At 40.9% G+C, this 20602-nt stretch overlaps 4 protein-coding genes across 4 annotated transcripts; 1 reads left to right on the forward strand and 3 right to left on the reverse strand.

Annotated features, from left to right (window-relative positions):
* Positions 1-1935: 1935 nt before the first annotated feature.
* LOC103846299 (inositol-tetrakisphosphate 1-kinase 1) lies at positions 1936-3369 on the reverse strand. Its single transcript, XM_018655517.2, has one exon. The coding sequence runs from the start codon at positions 3173-3175 to the stop codon at positions 2216-2218; it is 960 nt and encodes a 319-aa protein (XP_018511033.2). The 5' UTR covers positions 3176-3369; the 3' UTR covers positions 1936-2215.
* Positions 3370-3719: 350 nt separating this feature from the next.
* On the forward strand, positions 3720-8466 carry LOC103846300 (transducin beta-like protein 3). The gene is made up of 13 exons (XM_009123206.3): positions 3720-4016; positions 4098-4280; positions 4410-4571; positions 4722-4939; positions 5058-5340; positions 5440-5574; positions 5812-5930; positions 6396-6552; positions 6732-6978; positions 7054-7130; positions 7327-7446; positions 7554-7859; positions 7948-8466. The coding sequence occupies exons 1-13, from the start codon at positions 3720-3722 to the stop codon at positions 8248-8250; spliced, it is 2607 nt and encodes an 868-aa protein (XP_009121454.1). The 3' UTR covers positions 8251-8466.
* A 125-nt stretch (positions 8467-8591) lies between these two features.
* Positions 8592-16913, reverse strand: LOC103846302. The gene is made up of 11 exons (XM_009123208.3): positions 15912-16913; positions 15558-15834; positions 15273-15458; positions 14624-14770; positions 13699-14163; positions 11217-13601; positions 10968-11122; positions 10724-10879; positions 9965-10205; positions 9268-9578; positions 8592-9170 (listed from the first exon to the last, which is right to left on the reverse strand). Exons 1-11 carry the CDS (start codon positions 16679-16681, stop codon positions 8852-8854), a joined length of 5412 nt encoding a protein of 1803 aa, XP_009121456.1. The 5' UTR covers positions 16682-16913; the 3' UTR covers positions 8592-8851.
* A 56-nt stretch (positions 16914-16969) lies between these two features.
* Positions 16970-20238, reverse strand: LOC103846301 (WEB family protein At5g16730, chloroplastic). The gene is made up of 3 exons (XM_009123207.3): positions 19979-20238; positions 19606-19795; positions 16970-19433 (listed from the first exon to the last, which is right to left on the reverse strand). The coding sequence occupies exons 1-3, from the start codon at positions 19993-19995 to the stop codon at positions 17184-17186; spliced, it is 2457 nt and encodes an 818-aa protein (XP_009121455.1). The 5' UTR covers positions 19996-20238; the 3' UTR covers positions 16970-17183.
* Between the last annotated feature and the right edge of the window lie 364 nt (positions 20239-20602).

The raw sequence follows: 20602 nt of genomic DNA on the forward strand, positions 1-20602 counted from the left end.
TAAAGGACAAAAACTTGCTTAAGTACTTGAGTTTGTCCAAAATGCACAAACCAACACTTATTTATACACGTCACACATATACTGAAAACCCAAGTAAAGTTTTCTATCTATCTCACTTCTATATACGTTGGGTCTAGCTACGATAATTACCTGATACTATGTCAAACCTAACATCTTGAATAAAAACCAATCTGCAACAATATATTAGACGTTGCATTGCCAAGCAATTACGCAATATATTATATGAAAACCTAAAGTTTAGTAATCCAATTAGTTATCAATATGGTGCGTCAACTTGGTAAAATTTTACCGAAAAATATTACGGACATAACAGCTACTTTGACATACAATGAATATACAGTAGATTAGGATAAACTTAATTAAGCTGTGAGAACTCACATCTTCACCTTCCGCATGTACTTTTAGGTATGGAATAAAACTTAAAGATGAAAAGATAGTTGGTTAAAACGAAGACTTCCATATCATATAAACAGTTAAGTCTCCTATTTACCTTCTCGAAGCTGCTTACCGTACGACGTCGAATTCAAATATATTGAGAAGTCTTTTTCTTTGAGGAAGTATATAAAACAAATTAGAAGTTAAAAAGCTCACATCAACCGTGATGCTTGAGGAAACTTAAGGTTCCATGCAGTCAAAAAGTAGATTATATTCCTTTGATGCCTTCAATAGCAGGGAACCCAAAAGCTCATGGGCTTTTCGAAAGATAGTCTTTGCCGAATATGGTGTTCAAAAGAAAAAAAAGTCTTTGCCGAATATTGTTAAAAAAAATCATTATTTCTGTAGTTCTAAGAAAATAAGAGTGTATCATACACAAATTTATGAGCATCTGTAAACTATTTTGAGACTTAATCTACTGAGATCTAATCAGTTGTATATTTATTCACACAGCTTTCTAGCTTTTAAATGTTTGTTTTTGTTTATATAACTAGAAATGATTAGTGATCTCATTAGGAAAATAAGAAACAACAAAGAGGCTTTAGCCAAAAAAAAACAATTGACTCAATTTGAATATCAAACTGGTTATTATATTCACTCTCAAATTTTGTTAAGACACTAAAAATTTGATAAACATATTCGGAATGATCCAGATCACTCACTTGCTTAACTTTATTCTAAAAAATGGAGATTTTGGACAAGAGTATCAAAATTTTCCAGAATCTGTCTCATCAGCTACATCCAAGTTGCTAAAGCATAAATGCCAACCTCAATATGCCCATGATGTACACATCAAACAATAGAATAAGATGCTGCAGAATCTAAAGCAGTAGTTTAAAATTTTGGATAATCAAAGATCAACCATTGAAACGAGTATGAAACCTGAGATCTATACTCAGGACGCAATCATAAAGATTCTTAAAAATGAGAAGTTCATAGATGTGAGAGAGATTTCTATATTCATTTTATCTAAGAGATTTTATGTAAGCCACCTAAACATCGCGCCTCATGAGGTGAGAATGCATCAAGTTTGCTCCATCAGGGGAAAAAGATTCCAAAAGATTCATGCCTAAGTCTAGATCAAACACATACCTTACCAAAAGATGATCTCAAACAAGGACCTTACGTATTTCGCATTAGTTCTATACCAATAATGTGCAGAAACAAGAAAGATAGGATGAAGATACAAAAGTCGGAGACATCTTGCAAACCATTTCCATGTCTCTTGTTCATATGGGAAGACCGATACAAAGAGCTTAGCACTGGTTTCATATAACAACAACTTCAGAATAACGAGAATGGAAAGCACTGCCAAGGGAAGTTGGCAATCAACAACTTCGCATAGGCAAAATTGTAAAGCATTTCATCAATCAACTATCTCACTCTTGACACACTGTTGAGAAACAGTCGCCACAAAAGGTTTATAGAGAACCACTCTCTACACTACTACCAAGTACCAAGAGTTGAAAACAGAGCAAATGACCAAGAACTTAGAAATCCAATGCTATTCAAGAGTAGGCAACAGTTATGCATTGAACAAGGCCTTGCAAAACTTTGAAGTAAACGAGAGCGAAACAACTAAGAAATAATAACAATAATTAAAAAAAAAACACAAGTTCAAGAATCCAAATGAAAAATTAGCAGAGCAGCTAAGTCACCATAGGACAGATTGAGATGTCTGCAATGGCACTTGCAACATATTCCAGAACACATTGCAATGTATAGAAACCCTCCCTAAGAAATGCTCCTGCTATTGATCTCAGACATGATTCTTCTTTGTGACCATGTCCCAGAAGAACTCCGTCAACACAGGCTCGTAAGAAGGCATCTTAGCATAACCAGGAAAGTAGTTAATATCAATCACAAGGTACCTACTCGCATCTCTCGCATCCCTAATCACGTCAAAGTTAAACAGATTAAGACCCATTGATTTCCTCATCGCCTTCGCCAGCTCCTCCAAGAAACTCGTCGGCGGCATCTCCACTTTCTCCAAGCTCCTATCCTCTCCATACTCCTTGTTCTTCTCCTCCTGAGCTGTCAAGTTCGATATCTGCGAAAACGGAAGAGACCCTTTAGCCGTCCCGATCTTCTCCTCGGAGATATCAGGTAAAGATCTCCTCTTTACACACTTCACGTAGTCTCCAACCACATAGACCTTAAAGATCACACCACCGTGATTCACAAACTCCTGCAACACAATCGGAGCTTTGAGTATCTTCATCCCTTCTTGATCGTAGATCAAGAACATCTTGTGAGACTTCGCGCTCCCATCAGCATCCAAGGGCTTAGCTATCACCGGAAACTCAAGCTCCCCCAAAGCTCCATCACCGCTCAAAACGTTCTCATCCATAACAACAACCTGCTTCGGAACTCCAAAACGTTCACTTTCGGAGACAGGAAACGTTAACTGAGTTATCACTTCAAGCATCGAAACCCTATTGTGCAACCTCTCGATCGCCTCGGGCGAATCAACGACGGGGACACGTGGACACTTCTCGCGAAACTGACTGAGATTCTCCTTCCAAACGACGTCGTAAAGCTTGTGGATTACGCAATCGAGGTTCCCTTGCTCCAACAACGATTTCGCCGGATCGAGCTTGATTAGATCAATGCCTCGTCGCCTCGAGTGCTCGATCAACGAAGGCTGGATGAAACTGTTCTGCTTCTTCTCCGCGAGAGCGTATCCGACTACGTACCTCTCCTTGATTGAATCTGCCATCTTGCGCCGTTGCTCTGCTTCGAAGGTTGCGAAATTAGGTTAACATTCATGCCCCAGGGATCAAAAACCTTTATCAATGCGAGATTCTGCACGGATCAGATCGAGGAGATGATGCAGAATCTTATGGGCGAATCGGAGAGGAAAGATCGAAAGGTATCGCCTTTCATGAGGTGATATAGAGAAGAGAAGAGAGGGTTGTACACGTGTGGAATCGAATATAGGTACGTGTGAGGTTGCAAGTGGCGAATGTTTGACACGTGTAAGCGTGTGGGAGTTGGCGAGTGCTAGTCTTTTTCATAAGATGGACGGCTATGATAGCTTCATCTTTTCTGTGGGCCTATGTCCTTGTTAGTGGGCTTAGTAGGTCTATAGAGCTCAAGTATCTGTGGGCTATTTTTAATGTTAATGGGCTTAGTGGATCTATGGCCTGAGATATAAAAGCGGCGGCGGCTTAAACCCTAATTCTTTCTTCCTCGCGCGCAGTCTCAACGTCCTCTTCCTCCGACGTATCTCTTCACCGGACGGGAAACTGTGAGAGATAGAGATGGCTCCTCAGTCGTTGAAGAAGAACTACAAGTGCTCTCGTTCTCTAAAGCAGTTCTACAGCGGCGGTCCTTTCATCGTTTCGTCTGACGGTTCTTTTATCGCCTGCGCTTGTGGTGAGGCCATTAACATCGTCGACGCGTTGGACTCGTCGGTGAAATCAACGATCGAAGGAGAGTCGGATACGCTCACTGCTCTGGCTCTTAGTCCTGATGATAAGCTGCTATTCTCCGCTGGGCATAGTAGGCAGATTCGAGTTTGGGATTTGGAAACGTTGAAATGCATTCGCACTTGGAAGGTATGGGGAATCATTTAAAGGAGTGTACTTTTGGCGAATTCGATGTTTCAGATATGAATAATGTTTGGTTTTGATGAGCAGGGACACGAGGGGCCTGTGATGGGAATGGCTGTCCACGCGTCTGGTGGATTGTTAGCTACGGCTGGATCTGATAGGAAAGTGCTTGTTTGGGATGTTGATGGAGGTTTCTGCACTCATTATTTCAAAGGTCATAAAGGAGTTGTTTCAAGTATCTTGTTCCATCCTGATGCTGACAAAAACATTGTGTGTACCTATTTTCTTTTCATAGGTTAAAATATAAAGAGAGACATTCTATTATGAGAGTATATTTATATATTGTATTCGTTCTTTGTTTGATGACATGATTTTCGTTTTTTAACGTTTGGTGTGTAGCTTATATCGGGAAGTGATGATGCTACCGTTCGTGTCTGGGATCTTTTGGCGAAGAATACTGAGAAGAAATGTCTTGCCATTTTGGATAAGCACTTTTCAGCTGTGACTTCCATTGCTCTGTCAGAGGATGGATGGACTTTACTCACTGCTGGAAGAGATAAAGTAAGTTCTCAGCAAGCGCTCTCTACCTTAATTTAGTTACGTACTTCAGGAGTAGGATAGTTTTCCGTTGGTGTTCAATTAAATGGTACGAGGTATTTCAGTACTGCCTCTATTTCTGAAGTTTAAGTGACAACTTTTGGTTAATCGCAGGTTGTGAATGTGTGGGACCTTCATGATTATAGCTGCAAGACTACAGTTGCAACTTATGAGGTACTAGAAGCTGTGACACCAGTTTCTTCTGGGACTCCTTTCGCTTCATTTGTAGCTTCTCTTGATAAGAAGGGTAAGAAGAAGAAAACTCCTTCTCAAGAAACGCATTTTATTACTCTCGGGGAACGTGGTGTAGTGCGCATTTGGAAGTCTGAAGGGTAAACCATTATTTCCTTCAATATTTTTTGTTGCGCTGATTATTTTTGGTGTGAAATCATATAAACCATCCTAGCGTAAGAAAAAGGGATTGAAGTCTTTAGCTTTTTACTTTGACAGTTCAGTTTGCCTCTACGAGCAGAAGTCGTCGGATATCACTGTCAGTTCGGATGATGAGGAATCTAAAAGAGGGTTCACTGCAGCTGCTATGTTGCCTTCTGATCGTGGACTGCTTTGTGTGACTGCTGATCAGCAGTTTTTTATCTACTCCGTTGTGGAAAATGCAGAAGAATCAGAATTAGTGCTAAGCAAGAGGCTTGTTGGATATAACGAAGAAATATCTGATATGAAGTTCCTAGGTGATGAAGAACAGTTCCTCGCAGTAGCTACAAATCTCGAGGAGGTAACTGAGCATTTTGCAGACTTGATCATTATCCTGTGAGTATGACCAAGTCTAACATTTGATGCTTCCATGGACTAAGATTTTCAAATCTTTATGCAGGTTCGTGTTTATGATGTAGAAACAATGTCATGTTCGTACGTTTTAGCTGGCCATAAAGAAGTTGTTCTGTCCCTTGACACATGCGTATCTAGTTCTGGGAATGTTCTAATCGTGACTGGAAGTAAAGACAAAACTGTAAGTCCATCTACTTACCTTGTAGTTATTCATAAACCATGTTCGCCTTGAGCCTTTTTCATTGAGTTAGATGGACAAACAAAAGCTAGATAACTAGGGATAGATTTTTTTTTTGTCTCAGATTTTACAGTGCTATTTCTAGCTTATGTCACTGTTGTTCATTATGCACATCATTCCCCAGAACACAACCTACAAACCGCCTATTTCAGTTTGAGTGATTATTTTGTTACTTTACAGGTAAGGCTATGGAATGCAACCAGCCAATCTTGCATTGGAGTTGGTACAGGTCATAACGGAGATATCTTAGCGGTTGCTTTTGCGAAGAAATCTTTCAGTTTCTTTGTCAGTGGCAGTGGGTACGTGCTACATAAATGATTTCATATTCTTTGCATTTTGTATAAGTGAAGCACGGTATTGCCAGCATGAAACTATAGGCCTTCCCATAACTGATGCTTCTAGCTTATAGATGATTGTGTTTATGTCTCTGACCTTTCTTTACCCTGCCACTTAACTGGGGGATATAAGAAAGAATCAATTTTCGAATGTACTTTGTTGGCTGTTTACTGCTAGGCCTTATGTTGGACTGTTGGAGTGGGGAATGTACTATCAGATTAGTAGTTGAGCGACTTTATGGTTGAGATAGTTTGCTTGTTGTTATATTAATCTGTCAGTGATAGAAGGTGTAGAACCCTGTCTCGATTGTAAACTGTAGATATTTATGGTCTAATTGTTATATCTCCTTCTCGGCGTGTCTCCCACAACTTGTTGTCATGTTTCTCTTAGTATAATTTTAATTCTTATCTTGCATTCCACTGGATTAGTGATCGTACACTGAAGGTCTGGAGCCTTGATGGCATCTCAGAGGACTCCGAAGATCCCATTAATCTGAAAACTAGAAGTGTTGTTGCTGCCCACGATAAAGACATCAATTCCGTGGCTGTTGCTCGTAATGATAGCTTGGTTTGCACTGGCTCTGAGGTAATTAGATATGATGAGCAAACCTTCTCTGATTAAATTTGTGGTTATCTCGCTCGATTGAACATTTTTCAAATACAAACATTTGTATTTATGTTTCTCTCTTACTGAAAGTAGTTGCACTTGGCTCTGAGAATGCATCCTCGAGGCTCTTATTTGACGTATTTGGTTCTGTCTTGCAGGATCGGACAGCTAGCATATGGAGGCTACCAGACTTGGTGCATGTCGTTACGCTTAAAGGACATAAGAGGCGGATTTTTTCTGTTGAGTTCTCGCCTGTTGATCAATGCGTAATGACAGCATCAGGTGATAAAACAGTAAAAATTTGGGCTATATCTGACGGTTCATGCCTCAAAACATTCGAAGGTCATACCTCAAGTGTCCTTAGGGCCTCATTCATAACTGACGGCACCCAATTTGTCTCATGTGGTAAGTTTCACTAGCTTGGTGTCAATACTTTTTTTTTTCTTCTTTAGTCTTAACATTCTAACAATGTACTTACAGGTGCCGATGGTTTATTGAAACTTTGGAATGTGAACACTAGTGAATGCATTGCCACATATGACCAGCACGAGGACAAGGTACTATTAACAATCCTTGGTTTCTTGATGTATCCATATCTTGTCTGCCTTTGATGATGTTAGTTTTTAAGAATTATGAACTACTGTCGATGTATTTTAAAGGACGTGTTGATGAAACATGTTCATAGACATCACTTGCACACAAACCTCTTGCTAGTAGTCTATTCAGACAAATCGAACTTTGCATTTTTCACAGGTGTGGGCTTTAGCTGTTGGAAAGAAAACAGAAATGGTTGCTACTGGTGGAGGGGATGCAGTTATTAATTTATGGCATGATTCCACCGCTTCTGATAAAGAAGACGAATTCCGGAAAGAGGTCTGTCAATTTCACTTATAAACTAAAAAGTCTGGTTTCAATGGAGAGCGTTCATGTGTTCTTGCTCTTTAGTCTAACCATCATCTTGAACCTCTTGTGTTGTACAGGAAGAAACAATCTTGAGAGGTCAGGAGCTGGAAAACGCGGTATTAGATGCCGAATACACTAAAGCCATAAGATTAGCATTTGAGCTTCGTAGGCCTCACAAAGTTTACGAACTCTTTGCTGGCCTCTGCAAGAAAAGAGAATCAGATGACCAGATAGTGAAAGCTCTTCAAGGACTTGAAAAAGAAGAGTTCCGTCTACTTTTTGAATATCTCAGAGAATGGAACACAAAACCAAACCGATGCCACATTGCTCAGTTTGTTCTTTACCAAACCTTCAACATACTTCCTCCCACAGAAATCGTTCAGGTTTGTCTTACATAAAAATAGTCAGTGATTAATAGGGGTGAATAGTATCGGTTTCGTTTGGCTTGATCTTGGGATTTTATTTCGACAGGTAAAAGGAATTGGAGAACTCCTGGAAGGTTTAATCCCATATTCTCAGAGACATTTCAATAGGATGGACAGATTTGTAAGAAGCAGTTTCTTGTTAGACTACACACTCGGTGAGATGTCTGTGATTGATCCAGAGACTGAGACTGAGTATCGCAAGGACAAGAAGATGGAAGAAGTAAAGGTCATCGCTTCTGTGTCTGCAATGGAACAAGACTCGGAAGGAGTAGACCAGAAGACACCTTCGAGGAAACGAAAGTCTCAGAAATCAAAAGATAAATCGAACAAGAAGAGACTCGTTGCATAAGCTCAAGGAAATGTAATCGCAGTTTGAGTTTTGAAACACTGGTTCCATCGCATGTAGCAAATGGCATGAATATTATACATTTTTGATGAATTTCAAGGGTGGTGGAATCCCAATTTTTGGTAAAACTCACTTGTCTACTCTATCCCCACTGAGTTTACTCGTTTTTTGTGCAATTGCTTAGTGAGCCTTTGGATTTAGACACAGCAAGATTATTATTGTTCCAGAGCACAGTAGCTCAACAAATGTGTTATTTACCACTTCCAAACTTTCTCTCTTATTTCATTACGCCGCGACTTTCTTCTTCTTCTATGATCTAAGCCTACTTTAGATTCAATCTCCGCTTTGCTCAAAAGATCACATATGATATATTACTTATTTATACAAATGTTATGATGAATTGTAACAAAAGACTATATATATATACTCTACTAGGTACAGAAGGGTCTTCCGCTACCTACCAAGTCTGTGAATCCGAAGCTCTTCTTCTGTCCCCACCTTTATACTTTCACCTACTCCTATTGTATCCTTCTGCGCACAGTAAATCTGTTCTCACTCTGCAAATCACAGAGTGTGCATGAGCAGAAAAAAAGCCGTTTGTTACTTATTCTTTGGCTTCTTTTTCTAAATTGTATTTTTGCATCTTGGTTTCTGGAGGTGGTCTTGGATAAAGAATGAGAGCTAGCGCCGCAGAGACCACAAAACCAACTACTCCGCTAAAAGGCTGTAACGGGCGAGTCCCTGCAATCCAAGCCGGGGAACTCGGGTTGTAGGTAACGAATCCACCAGTGTGAAGTACAAAGCTTGTTGCTATTATTCCTGTTCGTAACCCGATTGGGACAATCAGACTCCCTTGGCTTCTTTCACGAGCCCCTGCGAGTCCCAACGACAGAAGCCAGAACCCTGGAACTGATCTCAGAGATCTGGTAATTCCACAATAAAACAAAAATACTTAGCATATAAGATGCACACATATACACAACTCTGAACAATGAAATACTCTGAAAAAGGGAGAAATACCTCTGGAACAAGGCAAATACGAGCCCTGTAATGATAATGCTTTGATGGTATCCTGTATCTATAGCGATCTCGTTAGGCATCCATGATCTGAAGAGCACCTCTTCCACAAATACAACAAATGTCGCAGCTGTTAATCCCTTAACTACCACCAGAAGCAGCTGCGCGCATCCTTTAAGCCACTTCATGGCATCAAATGGATGTGGAAGATATGGCGGCCGAGATAAAATTGCAGCTCCTAATATTGTATTTATGGACTGTATTAATAGAACGACTGTGACTCCCCCTGCCAAGGCCTTCAAAAACTCTTGAATCTGCAAGGAATTAACCGCAGGATTATTTCTACTGTTTTTATGGCATGTATCTACAGGAAGTGAAGATAAGGAGAACATCTGAACATGTAATGATATAGGAAAAGGAAAATCACAGCTACGTCAAATTTTGCTGAAAACACAGAAACAAATTCAATAAACCTAAGTTCATCCCGCTTATTCTGTTTGAAAAATGTCCCCAGATATCCTAATTAAAACAAATTGGCAAATCGTGAATTTCTTTTTTCAAATCTATGTTGGAAACTAATGCCTGATGCGCAAATGAAGAATTCATAAGGCATGACCGCGGTTACAAGGAAGCATTCTCCACCAGTGCACAGAAAACAACCTATTCTAATATTCTAAGCTCAATAGGTTTAATATAATACCTGTTTTTTGGCAGGTGCCTTGAAATCAAGCCCATATTGCCTGAATGGGTTTTCATACTTTCTTACTCTCTTTCCCCATAGCATGACAAGCATAAAAACAGCAATGTAGAGGCCAACTACACTAGCTAGTTCCGCCACTCTAGATGGAGTACTTGTGGACCAGCTCTGGACAAGTGTTGGAAGCAAGGGTATCACAACCGGTGACCACAGAACGAACACCATTCCAACAAATCCCACAACCCTAAAAACAGAAACGAAAAAAAGAAAAGAGAGATGACACATCAGAGAATTATTAGGACCAGTTAATATGAAGAAGAATCGGAAGACTCTACTTATGGTACTAAAAGTTAGAGTAAAACATTAACATGACTGTTCTCCTGCGGGAATTTAGCATATTAAGAGCGAAGAATTCACTCGCAACCATGTAGTGAAAAATCTAGCACACTAAGAATGAAAATATCACTTGAAAATGTGTAGTGACGAATCAGACGTTAGTTCTCCTGTTTGTCTTCTAGAAGATGGTTAACACACAATTATTGTTCAGAGTTCATTTTATCTAAGAGCCTTTTAAACTATAAAAGTTAGATTAATGAAAAACCAAGAGTAATGCAAATATATACATCCAGCGTAAAAACGCATAAAACAAGGGGGACTGGTCTAATTTTTGGACTAAAAAAATCAGAAGAGCCTACTTCTAATCACATAAGTTGCGAGATAGTGGACATAATCAACAGATACTTAGGGTAAAAATCAGCTTACCTCTTCAGTAAGGGCCACTCATCCACATGCAGAAATTGGATTAGCTTATCAGTTAGACTCATAGCACCACGAAGGCCACCCCAAAGCAAGGCGAGTTTCCCAACTAGCCTCAATATGCCACCCCTCTGACCCAAATCTGCCAACATCGTCACAATCCTGTTCACATGCAAAATCAAGGAATTTCAAATCAGGAATAAACGCGGGGCATTGATGTAGAGGAATTGATATATCTACTTTTCAATACCTTTCTTGATCCACTTCACCACTTTCCTTTGTTGGAACCGCAGGACCAGCTATAGACATGGCTTTCTCAGCAAAACTTGCTACCATACCGCTCTGGTCTTTCTGTTTACTTTCTTTCTCCGATGGTTTTGACATGATGCCACCGCTTTGTGTATCCTGTATCACATGCATTAATTATAAAGGGAAGACATGTTCGTTTATTCCGTTGTTTACAAAATATTTTCATCTGATTGCCAATGTTAAACAATACCTCATGCTGAACCAGCATAGCAGATGCACCCAGAGCAGCTGTTACAGCACCAACCATAACAGGCTCATTGCTGATATTTTGCAGGCCAGATTCCACCATTTCTCCAATGCTCGAGGTCCTCTGTTTGCTCTTCCGGCTCGTTTGGGTTGCCACAACACTCTTTGTTGCACCATTGTTCCCATGTTTTTGTGCTCTACCCATGACAATATCTCTCTCAGCGTTATCGGTTGTTGTGGATACATCGAAACACTTTCTCAGAGCAGCTAAAACGGAGCCGACAACAACACCAACAGGCAATACTTGCCTGAGAAAATGCGCTTCCTGAACAGCAGATGAAATTGCCCTAATGATAGCATTCCCACGAAGTTTACCTACTTTTCCAGCAGGAATGTTGGAATTTTTGCTATTCGTTTTGAAAGTCCAAGTAGGCTCCCCATATACAACAGCAAAAGAAATTGCATTTGCTACCCTTTTTATATCTCGACTGAGTTGAGACTCGAATTGTCTCATGCCAGCTGAATTCATCCTGCGTTGAACTTCTACATTCAAAGAGTCTGATACAATAACTTTGATGAGGTGCTCTAATTCATCACACCCTTCCTTTGATTTGTGAAGGCCGTCATTTCTATCGTCTACTGCATCATGCATTTCAGAGAGTTCCACCCCTTGTTCATGGTCCAATATCACATATGAAGGCTCAATGATGTTCTGTTCATTACTTACACTGGTTGAATGAACCTCAACATTTCTTTGCGTATCTCTGCTGACTGCTGCATTATCAGCAAGGTTACTCAAGTATTCTGGTTGTTGATCAAGGAGCTTCCATTTACCTTCCTCTGGATAATAATCAAGCATGAGTGCAGTGGTTGTATCTAAGTCCAACTGTTTTGCAATCTGCTCTTCTGAAAGTTCCTCCCCAAGGTAACCATCATAAGAAGAATTCTCGAGAGAATCTGTATTTTTCGCAGGAAAAGTCTTTGGTAGATGCTGACCAATCACAGATTCATCTCCACCCAAATGCTTTTTACTCATCGCCCAGGTTGTATTATCATTGTCAGAACCTTTTCCAGTTTCATGATCATGTGATTCTTCAGAGGACATTTGGCATTCCACTTCTTCGTTGTAGGGAGTTTGGTCTTCAGATGGAGACCTTATATTCTCTTCTGTGACAGTCTTCTCATCCACGACATTCTTCACATCTGTGACATTCTTATCTTCCGTGATTTTCTCATCCTTGAGATTCTTCTCATCATTTTCCTCATTCCCTTCTTTCTTTTCTTCATCCAGCTGAGTAATCATATTTTCAAGCACACCGAACACACTATTGACAGCGACCTGGGTTGAATCATCCATCCCTGTCAGTGCTTCAAATGCTTGCGAAACATTAAACTTGGCCTGATTTGGTTCCTGAATTGCTGGCATAGATTGGTCAGATACAGGTTCCATAATTTTTGTTTCTTTGTTCTGATCATCAATTTCTTCTTTCTCTACAGACTGCGAAGCAGAAGATTCTCCACCATCCCCTTCGTTGCCAGTAAATGCCACTTTGTCTTGGTCGGTGGCAGATTGTTTTGCGTCATCATCATTTTTAGTGGTTTCATCCTTTCTTTGTTGCTGAGCTAATACATCACCTTGGTCCGCTTTGTCTTCACCACTAATCACATTGTCTGCACTGATTGGTTGCCCTTGGTTGCTACCATCAACTTTTGCATCTGAAGCCTTCTGAAGAGAATCAGATGCACTGGAATTTTCATTGGCCACAGGTGCTCCTTTTTCATCGTTTTTATTAGTTTCTTCCCGTCTTTGAGGCTTGGTTATTACTGAACCTTGGTCCACTTTGTCATCATCACTAGTAATATTATCTGTGCCAATTTGCTGCCCTTTGTTGGTATCAACCTTTGCTTCAGAAGCCTTCTCAGAAACATCAGCTGCACTATTCTTTTCATTGGCAGATGACTCGTTGTTTCCAAGACTCCCTGGCTCATCATTACCTTTCTTAGTAAGAACAGAGCTATCATCTTGATCACTGTTGACGAGTTGGGACTTTCCATTATCATCTTTCTGGGAAGCCTTGGAAGAGGAATGCTCTGGTTCTATTCCACCAGCAGAATTGTCCGATCCACTCACCAAACCATCGCTCTTCTTTATTGGATCAGAATGTGAATCCTTTTGACCTGTGGTACTTAACGGTTCTTTCTTTGCTTCCTCCGCTTTTCCAATTCCTGGTGATAAACTAGGAAGGTTAAGCTTTTCAAATTTTAACTTACTGCCACCTGACTGCATGATCTCAGTTACAGCTGTTGTTAGCTTCCCACGAACGTCTTCTGGCACGGCATCTTGCAACGCTTTAACAACTGTCTCTCCTCGCCCAACAGCATCCATGACCTAGACATTTACTGAATAATTGTCAAGCAATTATTAATGCAGCGGCCACAGTACAACTTCTAAAAAACAATTTTACATTTGGCACGTTAGGTGTTACCTTTTTCTTCTCTTCAGCTTTCAGGGTGCCAGGCATGGTTAGATCAAGCATGTTCACGACCACTTCTGCAGTCTGCAACATATCGCCTCTTTCACTTTCTTCTTCATCGGACTTATTATCGTCGACTAATTCGACATCGACAGGACCGCTTGTTGAAACTCCACCATTTACTGGCTCATCAGATCCAGTATCGATTTTTACATTCTTCTCTAACTCTGTTCCAAATGGCAAAATCGACTTCGGGGTGATGTAACTGTCTTCAAGTGTTTTCCTGGAAGGATCTACATGGTAACCATTCAACGTCTTTCCCCGAGCTACCTGCGCGAGCTTCTGGGCAGTGATACCTTTTTCAGGTGTCTTGGCTTCCGAAACAACCAAGCCTTTTGAAGGGTTAACAGTGACATCCACGTCTTTCAAAAGTGGATGACGACCTTTCAGAAGCCCAAGCTCTACGGCAGTCAACCACTGCATGGCCAATATAAGATATCAATCTCTCAGATTAAGAAATGAATGTAACAGGAGAGTCGACTAACAATTAAAGAAAACAATACTTTTCAATGAACGACGGATGGACTTGCATCATTTTAACCAGAATATTAACAAAAATTATAGACGCACATAAAACAATCATCAGGTACTAACAACATGATCGTAACAATGAGCCCCTTGGATATAAAGAGTATCATGCCTGCCTTTTATCTTATCATATAGTGACCAAAATAGATATAAAAAACGATAAAAGATCATCTCTTTATGAAAAGATACGTAATAACCTGGATTCTTAAATTACATGAAGAAACCTAATTTTTACCAAGATGTAGTAAATAATGATCACGAATGCAAGCAGATCATTTTTCAAGTATAAGGAAATAGATGCGGGCATGCATGACTGTGTGCATCTGAGAGAGAAAGGAAGAAAAATTGCCTCAATCGCAAGGTCCTGGCACCAGGACGCGGCCACTGTACATCCATCGATCAGATTTGGTGAAGAAGAGCACAGAAGCAGGCTTGTAAATGGGTTTTCAGCTATTGAGCTACGTGGTGTCGAATAAAATGGTGCTACATCGTCATTCTGACAAATATAAGCAATTTCGTAAGTCAAAATATGTACACATTATTTACACAAGGGCTCAAGAAACCAGTTCTAGACTATCTAGACGTTACAAGCAAATTAAAACCTGATAAGCCCCTTCTGTTCCCTTTTAAGGAAATTAAAAAGCATGTTTATGTGAAGGATCAAGATCTAGTTTTGTACCACTGCCAACATCACCTTAAAATAATGTCATTATAGCATCTCATTCAACATTACCCTTAGTTTGAATTATGATCCGTGCAAGATAAGAATCTCCCTTAACTTGAGTCATACAGTTTCTAATAGTTCTATAACTGATCTATCTGTATCTCAATGAAACTACAGTCGCCTCCCCTACAATGAATTCCTTAAGTAAGATAATAATGAAATCCTAACTAATATGATACCATAAAACAAAGCAGTTCCGAGTTAGAGACTTAGAGGTATAAGATCGTAAAGGGAGGAGTAACCTTAGACATAACTTCACAGCCAGAATATTCACCTGTATAAAGAGGACAGGAATTTTTACTTCCCCAATCACATCTCTGGTGGCACAACTGGCATAGAAATCTTCTAAACTCTCGAAACCATTTGCCACCATGGATAAGGCTTTGTCAAACTCACGCACTGATTTTGAAGACAAAGCTTTTCCAACATCGAAGGCTTTTGCCCTGCCTTGAAAAAGCTCCTAGAAGTTGTCCATTTTCATAACCCAGTCAATAAGAAGAAGAGCTCACCCGAAGTGACTTCATAAATCATATAATGCGTTTTATAAGCAAACCCCAACCTTGTTTGCCAGAAGTATCTCTACTAATCCACCAGTAAGCTGTTGATCCAAACTACTACAATACGGAGATGTTCTTGTGATCTCCTGAAGGTCAAAGGGATTATCTATGCAAACAGCAGCTGTAAGAGGTGTTCTCTCCCCAGCTTCTGCGAGGTACTTCGTCAACATATTTGCACCATATCCTCGGCCAACGCCCATAAGTGTAGTCCATGGCCTTGTCTTGGTCAAGAATCGTATAGCTGTGGATATATCATCACTATCAGCAGCTGTGAACAACCTACAGAATCAAACAATTACAAAATCTCCGGAATCAATTCAAATAAGATTACAAACAAGTTGAATCTAGCTCCTCACCGAGGTGTAGTGAGAGGCGAGCCAGCACATCCTCTAGGGTTCATCACCACAGGAAACACGCCACGTCTAAGAGCCTCGCTTACGAATGAGCGAATGCTTTGATCCATGCTCCCTTCCGGCGTTCCCGGGATCAGAATCACAGTCGTGTCCATCCCACGCTCCTCCCTAAGATCCAAATCCGCCGGGAAATCAAGCGAAACAACGCCGCCGTCCTCTGTAGTGATGCAGATCCTCTGATATTCCAGGTTCTTATCCTCCTCTGCAGCTCTTTCGGCCGTTACAATCTTCCCGCGGTCCAGAGTAACGAAATGTCTCTCTTCCTTCACGAGCCTATCGCTCAGACTCTCTACAAGCTCTCCTTCAAACGAGAGTAACGAGCATCGGAGGAGAACGAATCTGTTGAACGGCGTGGGGCTCGCGAACAGAATCCACTCCCCTACAACTTCCTCAACGCTCCTTCTTCGATCACTAATCCCCACAGATCTTCCAAATAGCCTCGACGAAAGAGAAACCGCCAATCCGGAGGCGAATCCGGCGAGCGACGGAGCTAGGGAATCGAGAGGAACACTGCCGTCGAACGGCGGAGGAAGAAACGAGGAGTTCACTAGAACCAAGCTCCGGCTCTGTCTCTTGAAACGAGCACGCTTCCTCTGAAACACACCGAATCCGTAAGAGCTCCGGCGGAGCATGAACGGAGACGCGGTGGGTATAGTAGCCAGGCGCGGTTGCTGCGCCGGTGGAAACTGAAGAAAATTGGACGACGAGTGCATCTTAGCACAGAGAGAATACACAGATTGATTCGTCGTCTAAGAAGCTCTCGTAACAGAAAGACAAAGAAGAGAGTTCGAGAGAGAGAGAGACGAAGAAGAAGAAGTTATCGAAGGTGATTGTGACGGGAACGGCTCGTCGTGAGAGATGTGATCATTCTATTCTCAACCGTTAGATTAAGTCTCCATAGTGTATGACAGCCGTTAGATCATTTGAGGTATGTCATCTTTCTAACTTTAGCTAATGTTGCCAAACTATATGTATAGCAAAGAGGGCCAAGGTGATCTCCATTTCCATGAAAAGTTTCTTCAGTTTTAAAAAAGTGAATCAAAAAGATTCCAACTCAACACATAAGTCTATCATCACATTAACACACAAACCTTTACATAAACGAAGAAAAAAGAATCAGAAACCAACAAATATATATAACGAACACTGATGAAGTATACAGAGACATATGTTTCTTCTATTATATATAAGCTTTCATTACCTCGAAGAGTTTTGTTATTTTGGGTTCACAGGTGCTTTCTTCTTGAGAAGGTTCCCAACTTTACCAAGCAAAGTCTTCTTCTTCTTGAGTTTCTTCTCCATCACAAGCTGATCTTCGGTTCCTATTTCATCCACGTTGTTCTCTGTTGAGGTTTTATCGTTTTCATCGATTTTGCTTGAGTCTTCTTCCTCCTCTTCTTGAGTCTCTAGTGGAAGATTCTTGTCGGGGAAAGCTTCTTTCTTCTCGATTTGGCAACTTTCCCACATTTTGAACATAACTTCCACCGAATCATCTTTGTCATCATCGCCTTGAGACTTCATCTCGGTTTTCGCTTCAGGTTCACCATTCATGTCTTTCTCCTCCACACCATTCCCATTGCTGATATGTTCCTCTGGAGCTTCCTCGTCAATGGTTTTGACTTTAGGAGACTTCTCCTCTACACTTGTATGACCGTTCTCAGATGAAAACTCAACCACTTTCGGTAACAAATCATACTCCTCTTCAGTTTCACTGAGCTCCACCTCCTCCTCTTCTTCTGCTTTCTTCTTGTCCAACATTGCTTCCTCTAGTAACTTCGATAACTCCTCTATCTTCTTTGTAGCAACATCTTCCTTTGCCTTCAGATCCTCGTTCTCGTGGACAACGCTTTGAAACTCAGTTTCTTTATCCAACAGATTCTCTTTCAGTTTCATACTCTCTGCCTTTGCTTCCCCAAGAGACTCCTGAAGATAAACCATCTCCTCTTCAACTTCTCTCAAACTCTCCTTCGTCTGCGCTTCCTTCTTCCAAGCAGCATCAGCTTCCTCCTTAGTCCTCTTCAACAAATTATCCAACCGATTCATCTCTTTCCCCTTCGAAGCAACTTCCTCCTCCATCTTCTTCACGTAACTCACCAGACTCGCTTCCTTCATCTCCCACTCCGTCTTCGACCCCTCGAAATGCTTCTTGGTCTGCTCCACCGCGCTGACGAGCACATCGATCTCGTGCCTCGCTTCCTCCAGCATGTTCTCGTACTTCTCGCTCGTCGCTTTGATCACCAGCTTCAGGTCTTCTATCTGCGTCTCGTACTCGTGGTCGCCTTGGCTCAGCAGCCTCTCCTTCATCTCCCTTCCTTCGCTAGACACTTCGTGCAAGGCAGAAGCTAGGCTCTCCATTGCTTTCTTGCTCTTCTCCTCTTCCTCCTTTGAGATTGCCAGGTCTGCTAAGAGCTTCTTTCTCTGTTCCAGGAGTCTCTGGACGTTTAGAGAAGTATCTTGCTCTTTATCTAACGCACGGTTCTTCTCCTCCTCGGCGGTTTCGAGCTCGTTCTTTAAGCTCTCTACTTCTTTTTGGATCTTGGACAGTTCTTTTAACCGTTGCTCAGATTCCTCAAGATCCTCCTTTTGTTTAGAAACTGTTGTCTCCAAGGCAACGATCTTCTCCTTGAGATGAGTCATTTCGGATTCTGTTTCGTGCAACTTATCATTGCTTCCTTCGAGTTGTTTCATCACAGATCTCTCCAACTCGTTAGCTTCTTTTAACTGTTCCTCCAGCTCTTTGGCTTTGCTCTTCCACTCCTCAGATGAGCTCTGTGCAGAAGATTCTCCCGTCTTTGCAGCTTCGAGATCAGCTTTAAGCTTCCCGATGGTCATCTCTTGCTCTTTAACCTCTGCTTCAAATCCTCTCGCTTTCTCAAGATCTCTCTTCAAAACCACAATCTCCTCTTCTAGCTTGGTAACCACTTCGCTGCTTGTAATCTCCTTCTTCTCTCGGGTTGAGTCAAGAAGAGCTTTCAACCGCGTCAGCTCCGAAGACAGGATCTCAACTTTCTCCGCGTGAATCTCAGCAGTCTTGCTAGAATCATCCGCTTGGCTCAAGGCCTTGCTCTTCGCTTCATTCGCCGCAGCTAATGCTTCATTGACCTTCTCAAGCTCCTGTGTAACCGAGAGAAGAGCGGCGGAATCTGAAGCGTGTTTGTTCTTGACATCCTCGAGTTCTTTCTTCAACTCTTCTTCTTTCTTCATCCCTGCCTCAACAGCCTGAAACCTCTCAATCTCTGAACTCTCCTCGACGCTTTTCTGAGCTTTTAAAGCATCGTCCAGCTTCAGAGTTGCTTCTTCAGCTTCTTTTTTAGCTTCTTTGAGTTCATCAAGTGCTTTAGCTTTCTCCTTCTCCAATGATGATATCTTCTCATTAGCTTTCTTCAGATCCTCCTTGATTTGAGTCAAAGTCAACCTGGTCTGCGGTTCAGATCCTTTCGCTACTAATCCCCGCGCTTGAGTTTTCTGCAAATTCATTACAAAACAAATTAGTTGTTAAGTGCCATGTTAACATCGAAAACACACCAAAGACAAATTATATTAAATGACTAGAATAGAAACAGATGTAAATGCTTCAGACAGTGATTATCTATCTATCTATCTATCTAACTAACTTCAATCAATGGCTGGCATCTACCTCTGGTGGAGTTGGGACCTTTGGTGATCGTCTCTCAGCAGGAGAAGACTTTGAAGATGGGGAAGAACGATCAAGTGAAAGGCGCGAGCTTGGAGAACTGGTTTCAGATTTATTCACTGCTCTACTCAATTTTGCTACCCTTGGGGTTGAAGGAGATGATTTTCCAGGAGTAGTTTCCGATACACTAGTTCTGTTCCGATAGAACACAAACAAAAAAAGGGTCGATCTCAGCAAACACAGACAATTTTATCAAAATAAAATAATTGGATCTAACTCGATCATCATTGACAATTTCTCAAAATAGTAACTCCCAGATCTGATCTGATTCTAACTATAAAGAATCCATAGTTAAAACTGAGTAAGTGAGTCTTACTTGGTCTTCGAAGCCATAGCCACTGTCACCGACAACCACCGCCGCGCTCAAGTTGAAGAAGATAATTACAAAACAATGTTTTAGAATGAAGAAATGGTAGAAGAAGAAGAAGAAGTTGTGGCTGTCTCCAGAGTGGCCACACTCCGAAAATCCGAAAAGAAAAATTAACACAAATTTATTTTCTTTAATTAAATAAAATACATATTCGATTCTCCTACCGATCCGATGTACCAAAACAGATAATAAACCAACCATTAGTCCATTATTAATTACCACTACTATCTATAGTTAATTTAATTACAAAAATAAGAAGGAAATGAAGAACGTGAAGGTAGGTAAAATGACGAAAGTGACCCAGGCTGTTCTTTAGTCCAATCAAACTGACAGCGAACCACCATCACTGTTGTCATATCATTGCCGTTACACAGATCAACGGCTGTCGTTATTCAGCAGTTTCTTCTTTTTCTTCGGGATATTTTATTGCTGAATTAATTAAATACTAATACAGTAATACTTGACGGTTGATATACAATTCCATCATAAGAAAAAAAATTCATATACACTTTGGCAACAAAAATCTATAATGCAAAATTTGAGTTCTCAGCATATAAACATATCTTCTTG

This window comes from Brassica rapa, chromosome A10 (assembly GCF_000309985.2).
Source record: "Brassica rapa cultivar Chiifu-401-42 chromosome A10, CAAS_Brap_v3.01, whole genome shotgun sequence".
NCBI classification, from domain to species: domain Eukaryota; kingdom Viridiplantae; phylum Streptophyta; class Magnoliopsida; order Brassicales; family Brassicaceae; genus Brassica; species Brassica rapa.